Source organism: Vipera berus (assembly GCF_964194415.1).
Source record: "Vipera berus genome assembly, chromosome: 1".
NCBI classification, from domain to species: Eukaryota; Metazoa; Chordata; class Lepidosauria; order Squamata; family Viperidae; genus Vipera; species Vipera berus.
In genome coordinates, this window is record NC_138202.1 from 170,211,858 (window position 1) to 170,226,827 (window position 14,970).

Below are 14,970 nucleotides of genomic sequence, written 5' to 3' on the forward strand. Positions count from 1 at the left end.
AGTAGTTATGTCAGTGTAATAGACAACAGTAGAGTTGAGACATCACACCAAACTGTGCCTTAATGTTACATGAATAAGCATGATCACATACACTGTGCATGATTCCCCTCCTTATTTTATGGTTTGTCGGGAAATTATAGCCCATAATTCCGTAATATGATGGTTTGGGTGTGGTAACATAATTTGGGAGTTAACTATTTGTTCATACAATGTTTATACCATGATGGACATGCCAGTTGGAAATTATCCTTCATCACAGAGTTATCTACGAAATTGTATATCTAAAAAACTCAACTTTGTAGAGACATTTATGAGCATATAAAAAACCTACCTTATACCAAATCAGACATTTTGCTCATCTATTTCAGCAATGTTTTTGCATTGATAGATGGGTGCTTTCCAAATTTTCTAACAGGATCATTTTCCATTTCCTCTCAGAATTATTGGACTTTGAGCCTGAGGTATTTATGTGCAAAACTATTATGTGGCTGTATGAACCTAGCAGGCCAGATAATGTGCTACCACATGCTTTTCCTTCTACTTGTATGCCTTAGTTCTCTTTGTAACTTTGCCACCTGGCTAGACTTATATGTACAATGCACACATATTTTCTTTAGTCCTCTAAGCTGAGCATTCCAAATTCAGTTCTTTCTTAGGTAAAAACAGATAAATATAAAACTATTAACTATCAATATATCAATGAATGGGCCACCATATCTCAAATAGATTTTATTTTATTGTAATAAAATGCTGTACATAGACTATTACACTAGTTGTAGAATTCCTACTTATTCTGTTTCCACTTACATTAAACTTTTTAAAATTATGACCACTTCACTTTGAACTGGCAAACTTATTTGGTGCAATCTTAACTGTATTTTTCAATATTTGCTCAGCTTTACTGCTAAATCGTGCATATATTTAATTTTCTCTTTTCTTCCTACCAGCCTTTGGAAATGCCAAAACTGTAAGAAATGATAACTCGTCTAGATTTGTAAGTATCAAAATAAAAACATGCAAGTGATTTGGCCAGAGAACTAATCAGTAGTACTGAAATGTTAGAACTACAGTGCAGTGTAGAATTAATGTTCCATACTGATTAGTGTTTTATTTTTCTTTTGTCTTTCTGTTGATGAAATTACATGTGTATAGTTCTTTCCTAGTAGATTCTTCTGGGGCTCCATCTGCAGATGGCAGTCTCCTTCTGTTCTTAGAGTAATATTGGATCTAACCCAATTTTGTGTCATAGCCAGCTTTGTCATACTGAGATGTAGGTAACTATTTTCAAGACTCTTGCTATGTATCCTAGAGAATATCATTATATCCTAAATACTGAAAGTTAAACATATATGATGGACTCATGTCAAATTTTATAGGTTATTCCTTAGAATCAGGTTATTAAATTTGGTTAGACACTGGATTGAGTACAATGACAATTACATATATAGTAAGGAGAAATTATTTTTTAAGACCTATAGCTAGTAGATTGGGAAACAAAAGTACTCTGTGGATGAAAATGCATTGTAGAAGAATTTTGTGCTTGAGGTGAACTTTCTTTTGGAGCAATGCACCAGCACAGAGACCAGAGAGCTACCACATCTTAGCCAATAGCAAGTTAAATTTAGGACTGTCTGACTGCATAATTATAATTTAGATTTAGTTTATATTATTGTTGGCTTAGTTGGTCGACTAAAAGCCATGTGACAGAAATAGTGTGTGTGTTGAGAGGGGGGGAGGGGAGAGAGGGAGAGAGAGGAAAATACGGCAAAAATGAGCACTTTTACAAAGCCAGGTACTGGGCCTGATACCTCATTATGTTACTCTTAATATATGTACGGGCCTCCTTAACAACTGCTTGTTTAGTGACATTTGAAGTTACAATAGTGCAGCCGATGGGCACAGTCACAGCATTCCACAGTTACGTTATCATTATGTCTGTGCTTCACAACCAGCTTCTTAAAAGCAGTGTTAATGGAAAAATCAATGGTGAACAAGTCTATAAACCAATAGAATAAAAAGCCCCTTTAGGGTGAAAACATTGGCTGTCACTTCACTGTATGCTTATACTCTATTCACATACTTTAGAACAGCCTTTCAAATTATGGTCATTGTATTTATATTTGTTCCCACTCCTCATGTTTCTAGAAAGTTTTCTTACTGTTTTGTGCAGGGCTGATGTCAGAAATCCAACAGAACAGCAGATCTGAATCATCAGATATGTCTGAACTCTGTATATCTCTATCTATTATTATGAATGTATGAAGCCTGCCATATTTCAGTCCCATAAAACAAGGAACATTTTGAAAGAACAACCTTTACAATCTGATGGTTAAGAAAAGAAAATCCACACACAGTTTGCTTATCCCATATTAGATCATAAGTCTGCATATGTGTTTGTGTAACTTTTATATGAAACCTGCACAACAGAATTGTTCTTGGAAAACCCCTAGTACTTTCCAAGGAATATATGGATTTTTAGAAGTTACCTAACAAAAATTAATTTAATTACAATGTTCTTGTATACTGTGAGATAAATGAGCACACTTTATACAATATGATTTATTTAAAGTAAAACCATTTAGAATCGTTAAATGTTAAATATTTTTATATTTAAATAATCTCAAAATATTGGTCTTTTTATGTGGCATGTAAATCAAAGAAACATCATCATCATCATCATCATCATCATTATTATTATTATTATTATTATTATTATTATTATTATTATTATTATTATTATTATTATTATTATTATTATTATTATTATTATTAATTATTATTATTATTTCTCTTTCCAGGGAAAATATATGGACATTGAATTTGATTTTAAGGGTGATCCACTTGGAGGAGTCATTAGCAATTGTAAGTTGTGTTTTATTTGTAGAGCACATTTTGTTTGTTTGTTCTATGAGCTGTCCGTGGTATTCTCAGAAATCTTACAGGTATAGGCATCTGAATACTTTTCTAGGGCCTTAACTGTTACTCTACCAAGTACTAATTGAGACATATTTCTTTGATGCTGACTCTTTCCTACTAATAGTTGATCCTAAAAGGAAGACGTTACCACTACTTCTGATTCTCCACTGTCAATTCTAGCTTGTTTAAAATAGCATATTGAAAAATATGGAACATTGAAGAAAAAGAAAATTGGGATACATTTTAAGAATATTTGACCAATCACAAGAAAAATAAGGAGATAGGAATACTGAAGAGTAATCACAGGAGAAATCAGCTAAAGACAGATGAGATAAAGGAAATATAGGAAACTATACTGAATCCATTTGCAAAAAGGATTATAAAATGACAGTAATACTTGTAAAGAGAGAATGTATTTGATAATTGAATCCATTAGAAAGTGAGTTATGACATACAACAGACCAGCTGTAAAATTAACAAGTACCACATGAAGATGAAATACTGTACCGTACTGAACTGTTTATAAAGTTGGAGAAGAACCAGCTCAGATGCTAATAACTCCATGTCAATACTACAGAACAACAGGATGGGATAGAGATTGGAAAAGATTTGTATATACTGAAAGGATAGCAAGAGGATGTGCAAATTACTGAAGCGTTGCATTAATTCTGCACATTAAGAGTTTGCTTAAGTTCTTAGAAAGAATAGAACCATATATGGAGAGAAACATACTAAATAGGCAAAATGTCAGAAAAAACAGAGATCAGAAAACTTTATAAGGTTTTTCCTTCACGACAACAAGGCCTGTGAAAGTAAATTTAGAAAGTGAAATATGTACACTGGATGGCAAAGACGTGAAGGGGGTAAATAGATATGAAAGTAGTATTCCAGTATTTGAAGGGCTGCCACAAAGACGAAGGGGGGGTGGTGTCAATTTATTTTCCAAAACACCAGAAGGCAAGACAAGAAACAATGGATGCAAACTAATCAAGGAGAGAAGCAACCTGAAATTAACTAGAAACTTCCTAACAGTGTGAACTGGTGGAACAGCTTGCCTTCAGAAGTTGTAGGTGCTTCATCACTGGAGGTTTTTAAGAAAAGACTGGACCACCACCTGTCTGAAATGGTGTAGGGTCTCCTGCTTGAGCCAGGGGTTGGACTAGATGACCTTCAAGGTTCCCTCCAACTCTATTCCGATTCAGATGAGTTTGGGGGCTTTGATAAATAAATATGGACAGAGTGGGGGAGAAATAAAGAGGAGAAGGCAACGATAAACAAGATTACAGAATGTAAGGACATTTCATGCTAATAGGAAAGCTGAGCATTGAGGAGAAGGAGCAAAAGAAAAAAGATAGATGTCTTTGCAACATAGATTTGGAAATATATCAAGGCAAGCAAGAAGAACTAGACCAAGACCAGGTAAAGACAGACTGTTCTTTAGAGGCAATCACCAGCAAGCACACATATTGGACATGTGGATGAATAATGGAATTTAAAAATAATTATATTTGATGATATTAAGGGATAATGGAGAGGAGGGAAACAGAAAGGGAAGCCAACAAATAACATAGATGGGTCCCAAAAAATTACTGGCTTGTCCTCAAAGCATTATGAATTATTACTAAAGAGAAATGAATATGATAAACATTTGTCCATGTCTTACCTGGAATTGAATTTGGTTTGCCGGCAATAAACGGGAGATTAGGCTTGGTGGTTTAAATAGCCTCTGTCAACTCACCAACTATATGAAGCAGATCTGGGGTCTAATCATTGCTTAAATGGAAATTGATTGGGAAAGCCACAGAAAATTCATCTTGATTTTGTGGTTGAGGAAACATGGAATATAAATAGATGTAAATGTAATAAAAATAAACTATCCAAGGCTTGGTCAGTTTATTTACTGAGATGAAAAGCTTTGTGGCAGCCTACATTAGCTCTCATGTGCTTCTCTCCAGCCCTCATTTCACCCATATGACAAAGGTTTGCACTGACCTTTCTAGGTATCAACATAGAAAGAAAGTTATGAAAGTTCAAAATTCTGTCTGAGCAGAATATCTGAATTTGTTCCATAATGATAGGCTAGAAAATAACTATGGAATGATGTACATAATAGTTATTTAGAAACCTTTTCATCAATATGGGTATATTTACAACCCAAAAGACAATTTAAGTCTGTAATTAAGTACATCTGTATCTCTTTTAGAAACAGTAACACATAAGCAAATATTGCTCATTGGTATGGTATTTATTTGACCACTAAAGCAACTTGACTTTTTTTTCAGCTTCTGTAACAAAATAAGAGTGTCAAGTATCTATTATCTCCTGCCACCATCATGCCCTTTCATTAATTCTGATCTTTTATTGTTGGTGAAATAAATTATTACAGTGTTCTAAGAATTGTTCTATGTTGATTCTCATTGCTCATCATCTCCATCATTTTCTGTTTTATTATCCTTAGAGATAGCTTGTTGGACTGATATTTTGCGGCCCTTATATAATGTAATTATATTGTTGTTTTTTTTAACCAGTCATTTTGGAAATGCAAAAATACTTTATTAGTACATTTATAGCTTTATCATATCAAAAATAGAGATGCTGGTATTGTACTTATAAAATATGTCTTGCTCTCTCTACTTCTTTCCTGGAAGTCAAAATTCATGGCCAAGTAAGACTACCTACATCTGCCTCATTTATGATAGTGAAGATCTCCAGATTTAAATTCCAGTTTTAAAGGAAACAAGTTATTGTTCCATTGTTCTCGGGTGCTGCAAGGTTTTTACTAGTTCATGTCTCTTAACCCTCCTCTCTGCCTAGCATCTGTGTCACAGAGCTTCATGTTATTCAAAACATTGTAAAATATATGAGAATTAGTGATACGTTGGACCAGATGCCTCACAGATGTTTTTCTTTTGCTTTGCCATTATCCCCTTTCTGCATGGTTAAAAAATCAAGAAAAATATTGATCCTTCTTTACATCTAACAGCATAGCAAAAAAGCTCCAGGTGGTTTGACAGTAAAATAAATATTTTTTCAGCCTTTTTCCTATTAGTGTTTTATCTTGGGTTAATGGGAAGATGCTCTGATGTACACATTAAAAGTTATCTTTAATTGGTAGTTTGTCTCTTTCGTGGAGATATTTTTTTAGTCTTTGCACAGTTCTTCCTCAGCTTTCATCAGGTCTTGAAAATATATTGTCCAATAACAATATTATAAAAAGTATGTATATTTGTAATTATTTTATTACAATATGGATTTAAAAGCTTTAAATAGATCAGACTTGTCAATTAACTACTTAGAAGGGTTAATTAAGTCTCCTCAGTATAATTCTGAATTTTTCAAATTTTCCACAAAAAAGGTAACATTTTTTGATGGACAGAATTCATATATTCAAAGTTCTTTTTTCCCCAATAGCCCCTTGGGATGACAGACATGCCATGAAAAGAAGTCTGTGGTTTCTCAGACTGCACATTTGTATTTAACTTTCAACTCAGTTGCTTGCACACACAAAAAGGCTAGTTGGCTGGGATGGTCTGTCCTGTAGAATGAGAGAAAAGGAAGTAGTTAAAAATAGCTCTTCCTGATTTGTTAGAATATATCATGCAACTGGTGTTTATTTTTTGCTCATGATGTAATGTCATTCTCCCCCCCCCCCCCAAAGTTAATTTAACTCCTAGTCAACTAAAGATAGTTGAGATATCAAAAATAGGATAGTGGACTAAAAAAAGTCTCATGGCACAGCTCATTTGCAAAATGTTTTTATATGTAACATTCATGTAGATCAGGAATGTCCAGACCACAGGTGGCCCTGGACAGCTAGAAATGTGGTCCCATAATATCATAAACTTTTAACATTATTTGATTTATATACATTAACTATATTATATATTTTATATGTGGCCCAAGACAATTCCTCTTCACTCAATATAGCCCAGGCAAAACATAAGGTTGGATACCCATGATGTAAATCAGCTGTCCCCAATCTTTCCAGCTCTATGGACTGGAAAGGGGCGGCGGGGGGGGGGGGGAGATGGTTTCTTACACACACAATTGCGTCACTTTCATAAATGCAACTTCACGCATCAATACATGCACTTGCTCACCACTTCCGTGGTTCTGAATTGGCTGTAGCCCAGCATCTGGCCACGGACTGGGGGTTGGGGACTCCTGATTAGATAGTACTGTATGGGGTAGTAAGTAAAGTACAGTATTAAATAATATCAAACATTTTTATGTGACAGAATAGATAACTGTATAACTGCCCCATTGGGTTGTACATTAGACTACTTGTGATTAATGACATAGTCAAAGGCAAACGAGAATCCTAACTCTGTGCCTTATTCTACTGGTAGATTTCAAATTAATACCCGTATTTTCCATCAAGTATCTATAAGATAAAAGCAACATAGTGACAGTGCCATAGGCTGTCAGTTGATGACTGAAAGCAATCTGTGTATGTTAGCTAGATAGTATTTGAACCCATTTTAGTTTCTTTACTGCTGCAAATCTTTATATACATTCTGATCAAACATTTTGGGTTGTTTGTTTCTTATTTTCTCAGGATGTCATATTTAACAGTTCGCCAGATAGGCCTAATCTAACCTTTCATCAAATAAGCCTGGACATGGCAGGCACCAGAACTAGGCATTGATCTAGTTTCCTACTTCTACTTTCTACTCTGTGGAAAAAAATTTCTGAAAGCAGTGCTGGGAATGTTCACTTTTGTGTGTATGAGACACATGATAACAGAACTATGCCTATTGCTAAGACTGGTTTAGTTCTGTACCTTCTGTTTATTTTTTTGAGAGTGGACATTTCCTTCTCAGTTCTTATCACTGAGCTTAGGGACAGCTTTAAACTTGATCCTTCTGGTAGTCTTATGTCCATACTCTTTGTGCACATAAATACTTTTAAAATTATCTCCTATGACGGTAAGAGGACTGCTGTATTTAGGAGTATTAATGTGTACCTGTGGGGGAGGGGAGACTTTGCTAAAAAGAAAAGGAGATTTCTTTTGTCCCTAACATTGAGTCTGCAATGTAACCATTAACAGAATGGTGCCTTTTGTCCATAATTCATTGTTAAATCTCCCAAAGTCACAAATAGCATCATATTACAGGTTTTTCTAACTTACAACCTTTGTTTCATGACTGTTTGAAGTTACAAGTGTGCTGAAAAAAATGACTTACAACCTCTCCTTGCATTTACAACCATCACAGCATCCTCATGGTCACATGGTCAAAATTTGGCCACCTGGTGATTGGCGTGTATTTATCATGGTTGCAGCATCCTGAAGTCTTGTGATCACCACTTGCGACTTTGCCAGCTGGCTTCTGACAAGCAAAGTCAATGGGAGAAGCTGGATTTGCTTAGCAACCACAAGATTCACTTAATAACGGCAATGATTTGCTTAACACCTGAGGCACAAGAAGTTGCAAAATTGGTCACGATTCACCTAACAACTACCTTGCGTAACAATTCTAGTCCCAATTGTGGCAGTAAGTTGAGGACTACTTCTATATCTTGGCAAATTTCAGATATGTGGACTTCAGCTTCCAAAATTCCCCAAATAGCATTCTGGCTGGGGAATTCTGGAAGTTGAAGTCCACCCATCTGAAAATAGCTAAGGTTGAGAAACCCTGGATTAGAGCAAAGCAAATGTTGTCCCTGTCTTTAAAAAGAGAACAAAGGAGAATTCAAAGAATTGCAGACCAGTCTGCCAGACACCTATGTCTGGGGAGTACAGATCTTAAAGTTATTTTAACTGTAAGGATCTTGAAAACAATGTACAGCAGGGGATTGTGAAACTTCTTATTTTTTATGGGACAACTTGGAAGAAGTTAAGTCCTGGTCTATGTATTTCTGAGCATTTTTATTTGAAGTCTTAACATGAAGAGGTTAAGGGAATGGCAAGATTTGCAGATGATGTAATTAGGTGAGATGGTTTTCTAGAAGACAATTCAAAATGATCTTGATGGAATAGAGAAATGAGCTGAGAATAAATTAACAGTTAAGTACAAAGTTATACATGTAATAATATATTAAAATTGCCCAAGTACAGAATGGGAAATAACCTGGTTTGGTAATAATTACTGTGAAAAAATAAGCCTTGCATTAATAGTTGATTGTCAACTGAATATTAGTCAGCTGAGTGATATGACTGCCAAAAAGCTAAATGCACTTTGAGCTGGGATTAACAGAAGCATTGTTTCTAAATCACAGCCCCCTAAGCCAAGATCATTTTAAACAAAATACTCAGGCAAACAAAGTAGAGATCCATAGCTCTTCTTCACCTTCTCTGTTACTGCTTATTCATTTATGAAGTATTTTGGCATACTGCATAATATGCGGAAGTCATTACTTGGTTTTATAGGGTACGTAAGTCACAAAAAGCTTTTTTAAATCCTAGAAATAACCATTTTGCTAGGAACCATGACTGATTATTTTCACTGCTGCAATTGCTACTTTTCCATTTCTCAGAATGTGGAATAGTAGGCAGAAGCAAAGTGTAGGTGGTGGTGAGCTGCTAGAATAGCTGAAATCTGAGTGATACTGAATTCACATGTTCTACTTTTATGAAACCTATTGCAGAGTGAGCTCTGTGGAAGAGCAAACTGCCAGCCACAACTATGAGAGAGCTATTATTTTATTGTGTATTTTCCAACCTTTTTTATTATTTCCTTTTGTGTGTGTGTGTGTGTGTGTGTGTGTGTGTGTGTGTGTGTGTGTGAGAGAGAGAGAGAGAGAGAGAGATGCTTATGTCAAAATGCATTATAAAAATGTTGCATGGTGGTTTGGCCAGTGAATCCAAAGATTTAAAATAGCTTGAGAAATCTGTACAATCTCTTAAGACATGAAGGCACATCTGAAAGTGTCTTAATTTTAGGTGGCCAAATAGCATCTTTTCAATTACTTCCTTGTTTTGCTATGTAGAACAAGAGTTGCTTTCATTCCGAGTGTCCTTTGTAGAAAAGCTTGTGTATGCTTTGCTAATTGGAGCAGGTGACATGGAGACAAAAGACTGCTGGTAACTTACTGAAATATTAATACGCTTCATTGTTCTTCTGTTTGTTCTGAATGTTAGTAAAGCATAACACAAAGCACTAGATGATGGAGACACACTCCTTGTGCAATATGTAAGTTGTGAGGGCAATTTGTTTTAGTAAATTAAATTTAAAAAAATGGATAAAGACATAAATGGTACATACAGTAGTTGTGTATGTGCCTAAGCTTATTTGGATAACATATTGCTGTATTCATTTTAATTAGTGCTGAACCTGAAGGCTTACCCAAATAATCTAAAGTAATTCTTTAAATGCAAAATGAAAATGAAATATATTCTGGCAAATTCTATTGTGAAATAGAGGAATGCCATAGGATACTTGGAGCAGGCTTTGATCACTGTATATTTATTCACAGTGCTGGTATTTATAGAGAATTTGGACATTATTAGATTAAATATCTCCCCTGATCAACATAGACTTGAGATTTATAGAGAGATGCTTACTCAGTGTAGGATTCATGAGACCATTTTGGACGCATGAACGTCCAGTTTCTGTTTGAAGTCATTTGGAGCAGAACTTACTACTACATCATTTGGCAACCTGACAAAGTAGTCAAGAAATTCACCTTGATCAGGCCTTCTTATAGTTTTGATCCACTGATAGTTCACTTATAGTTCACCTTGATCAGGCCTTCTTATAGTTTTGATCCACTGATTCTGGTCCTACCCTTAGTTGTCTTTTGTATACACTAAACATACCCAGCTTTTTAACCATTCTTCCTAGGGCTTGACTATCAAACACTTCACCAACTTGGTAGCCTTCCTCTGAATTCCTCCACTCTCCTTTTGAACTACGGAGCCCAGAACTGGAGACAGTACTTCAAACGAGGTCTAACCAAGTCAAACAGTTATTAGCTGTTATCTGGACTTTGCGGTTTGGAAAATGCACATCGAGATAGCATTTGCCTTTTTATCAGCTTTAACCTACAGCACCCTATTTTATCCTTACGTTTCATCTTTTTCCTACCTTTGTGCAGAACTCTGCATTTCACCCTGTTGAAGACCATCCTGTTGATTTTAGTCCAGTGCTGAAAACGTTTTGAATTTTCTCTCGCATTTAAAGCAGGCAGGTTCAACATTTTGGCTTACCTGGGCCGCATTGAGTGAAGAGGAATTTTCTTGGGTTGCATATAAAATATATTTCACTGAAAATCATATAAAGATGTTAAAATTTATGACGTTGTGGGTCTGCATTACTAGCTGTTCAGGGACGCATGTGGCCCATGGGCCATGGGTTGGACACACCTGATTTAAAATATTAAATCTGCCATTTACAAGCTTTGTAAGTGTCCCCTCAACTCTCCAATCAAGATAATTGACGAAACTGATGAGCTGTACAGAGTCCAGGTACAGAGTGCTGTTGTATTCCACTTAATACAGGTAATCATTGACTTAGGACCACAATGGAGCCCAGAATTTCAGTTGTAAGCCATTGTGGTTGTAACCTGAGGCACCCACTTGAACAAACCCAATTTTATAATGATATTTACTATGGACATAAAGCAAGTTACCAGTCATAAAGTGAACCTTGAACATGATGCAAGGACATTATTTGCTTGAAACTGGCAAAAAATGCCAGAAACTGGGGGGGAGGGGGGAAATATTGCAAATCAGGGTCACATGACTTTGGGACACTGCATCTGGTTGTAAATGTGAGCCTGTTGCCGAGCACCTAAAATGCAATCTTGTGACCACAGGGCAGGGGGCGGCAGTATAACTTCAAGGGTAGGTCATTAATAACTTTTTAAAAGTGTGTCACAACTTCAAATGGTTATCAAGCGACCAGTCATAAATTGAGGAGTACCTGTACTTTTCGCCAGGCTGAACTGGAGCCATTAAAGGCAGCCTTTTGGCACAATTGTATGATTCTATCTATGAAGTGATTCTGTAATTCTAATACATTGTTCTTTACGTCAATATTAGTTTGAACTGTCTCATGCTAGAGTAGGATATGTAGAGATTCGTTTTGATTTTAGACTTCCTCAGTACGTAAGCAACAGTTCTTATTTTATAACTGACTGCCCTGTTTAATTGAAGTTTTATTAAACAGGTAGATGAGTGCGTGCATAGAAAGGTGAAAGCAGTATAATAGCTAAAGCAGTCTTCTAATCTGATGCCTTCTGGATTTGTTTGACTAACCTCCATAACGGAGTGGGAAAGTCTGGTTTAGAATACCAAGTTAGATTAGTATGTAATTTAACTTTCCCTAAATTAAATTTCCCTGCTGTGGCATGCAACTCACTAGAGAAACATTAAGAAATTAAGACACCATCAGCCTAATCAAGCTCACAGGAATGCTGTGAGTATGTAACAGTGGAATGTGTTTCTTAGAAAAAGGCAGGACATCACATAACCATAATATCCATTATCTTAATTATAAGTTTGTGTGTATGTGTTCCAATCTCTGTTCCAGATATTACTTGCCTTTCTGAATGTTTTATTAAATTGTAACAGTGTTTGCTTTTTTTTAAAGGAAACTTTAGAAAAGATAAATAATTATTTAAATATAATTTTAGATCTCTTGGAAAAGTCCCGTGTTGTTAAACAGCCCAGAGGTGAAAGAAATTTCCATATTTTCTATCAAATTCTGTCTGGAGGATCAGAAGATTTGCTCAGTAAGTACAATTTTGGAGAATATTGAGGTTGCAACTGCATATGGAACTAGATAATTTATTTCAAGGTGGCATAACTAATGTTGGTATTGTGTACATTTTTTATTTAAATCCACACAAGACTGTCATTGCTGCTATATGAGAGCAATAATATGGATTTGCTAGTAAAAAGATATATTTTTATTTTAACAGAAAAACTTAAGTTGGAGATGGACTTCAGTCGATACAATTACTTGGGTCTGGGCTCTGCAAAAGTAAATGGAGTGGATGATGCTTCAAACTTCAGAACCGTTAAGGTAAGAATTCATGCCTTTCTGCTATATGCAGTATTGGATTAATTATTGTTTTTTACAAATACAGGTAGTCTAGAATAGAATAGAGCTGGAAGGGACCTTGGAGGTCTTCTAGTCCAGTCCCCTGCTCAAGCAGGAGAATCAATACCATCTCAGACAAGTGACTGTCTAGTCTCTTAAAAACCATCCAGTGATGGAGCACCCACAATTTCTGGAGGCAAGCTGGTTAATTGTCCTCACTGTCAGGAAGTTTCTCCTTAATTCCAGGTTGCTTTAATCAGTTTCCAACCATTGTTTCTTGTCCTGCCTTCTGGTGCTTTGGAGAATAACGTCACCCCCTCTTCTTGGTGGCAGCCCCTCAAATACTGGAACACTGCTATCATGTCTCCCCTATTTCTTCTTTTCTTTACACTAGCCAAACCCAAGTCCTGCAGCCGTTCTTCGTATGTTTTAGTCTCCAGGCCTTTGATCATCTTAGTTGCTCTTCTCTGAATTTTTTCCCAAACTGTCAACATCTTTTTTTGTGATATGGTAACCAAAATTGGCTGCAGTATTCTAGGTGTGGTCTTACTAGGGTTTTATAAAGCGGTACTAATACCTCACGTACCTTTGATTTTTCCTGCCTAAATGTAAAACTTTGCTTTTCTCCACATTGATACTCATTTTGTTGGATAGGGCCCATTGTTCAAGTTTGTCAAGATCTTTTTAGATCCTGAGTTTGTCTTCTGGGTTGTTGGCTACTCCTGCCAGTTTGGTGTCATCTGCAAATTTGATGAGTTCCCCTTCAATTCTCTCATCTAAGTCATTTAGGAAAATATTGAAGAGTATTGGGCCTAAGACGGAACCTTGTGGTACCCCACTGCTTACTTCTCTCCACGTGGATGTAGTGCCATTGAGGACTACTCGTTGAGTATGGTTTGCCAGTCAGCTACAGATCCATCTGGTGATGATGTAGTCTAGCTTACCAAGGAGTAGGTTGTGGTCTACTTTATCAAATGCCTTACTGAAATCTAAATCTAGTCCCCGACGTATGACCACAATTGAGCCCAAAATTTCTGTTGTTAAGTGAGACATTTGTTAAGTGAGTTTGGCCCCATTTTACAACCTTTCTCGCCTCAGTTGTTAAGTGAATCACTGCAGGTGTTAAAATAGCAACACGGTGGTAAAGCGAATCTGGCTTCCCATTGACTTTGCTTGTCAAAAGATAGCAAAAAGTGATCACATGACCCAGACTGCAACCGTCATAAATATGAGTCAGTTGCCAAGCATCTGAATTCTGATCATGTGACTATGGGGATACTGCAACTGTCATAAGTGTGAAAAATGGTCATAAGTCACTTTTTTCAGTGCTGTTGTAACTTTGAACAGTCATTAAATAAACTGTTGTAAGTTGAGGACTACCTGTAACTCAAGGTAGCGAACATATCCGACGTACTTTCCTCCTACTATTTTCCCCACAACAACCCTGGGAGGTGAGTTGATTGAGAAACAGTGACTGGCCCAAGAGCACCCAGCTGGCTTCCATGCCTAAGGTTGGACTAGAATTCCAGGTCTCCCAGTTTCTAGCCTGGTGCCTTAATCACTATACCAAACTAGTCTATTGTTGCAACTAATGATGAGATCTGTTTGACATTCGTTCAAGCAGATGGGAATATTACAGGTGAAATTGAGATGGCCTACTCTTTGGCATTGATCAGTGATTAATACACATGACCTCCAGCTTCTCTTCCACCTCTGAGTCTATCCACCTCCTTTATTTTTACAGCATTTCTTATTACTTCTAGCCAGGCAGAATAAATAACCTCCCTCTTGCTAGCCTGATTGTGTTGACATGCCATGGATCAGGAACATAAAACTATGAGAATGAAAATCAGTTGTGGATGCTACATTTTTAAATCTCCCTGCTTTCATATATTTTATTCAAATCCTAAATGAAAGTTAACCTCAGCTAAGAGTAGTTAGATTGTAATAGATGTACTCAGATTAGGAATGTTTGACTGTTCTTAATAATTTTTCAATTGAAAATGCATTACTGCATTGATTTATTGAATATAGAGGGGATCTATACTTATAAGTACGGTATATTCAC

At 36.1% G+C, this 14,970-nt stretch overlaps 2 protein-coding genes across 4 annotated transcripts in view; both read left to right on the top strand.

Annotated features, from left to right (window-relative positions):
- The window catches only part of GLS (glutaminase), a 348,826-nt gene that overhangs the window by 295,325 nt on the left and 38,531 nt on the right, over positions 1 to 14,970 (top strand). The gene's annotated exons all lie outside the window — the stretch shown is intronic.
- The window catches only part of MYO1B (myosin IB), a 148,339-nt gene that overhangs the window by 83,674 nt on the left and 49,695 nt on the right, over positions 1 to 14,970 (top strand). For all 3 annotated transcript variants that reach the window (XM_081322267.1, XM_081322265.1, XM_081322266.1), the window contains exons 6-9: positions 948 to 994; positions 2,799 to 2,862; positions 12,493 to 12,591; positions 12,781 to 12,884. In XM_081322267.1, coding sequence (XP_081178393.1) covers positions 948 to 994; positions 2,799 to 2,862; positions 12,493 to 12,591; positions 12,781 to 12,884 — 314 coding nt within the window. The remainder of the gene's footprint in view (positions 1 to 947; positions 995 to 2,798; positions 2,863 to 12,492; positions 12,592 to 12,780; positions 12,885 to 14,970) is intronic.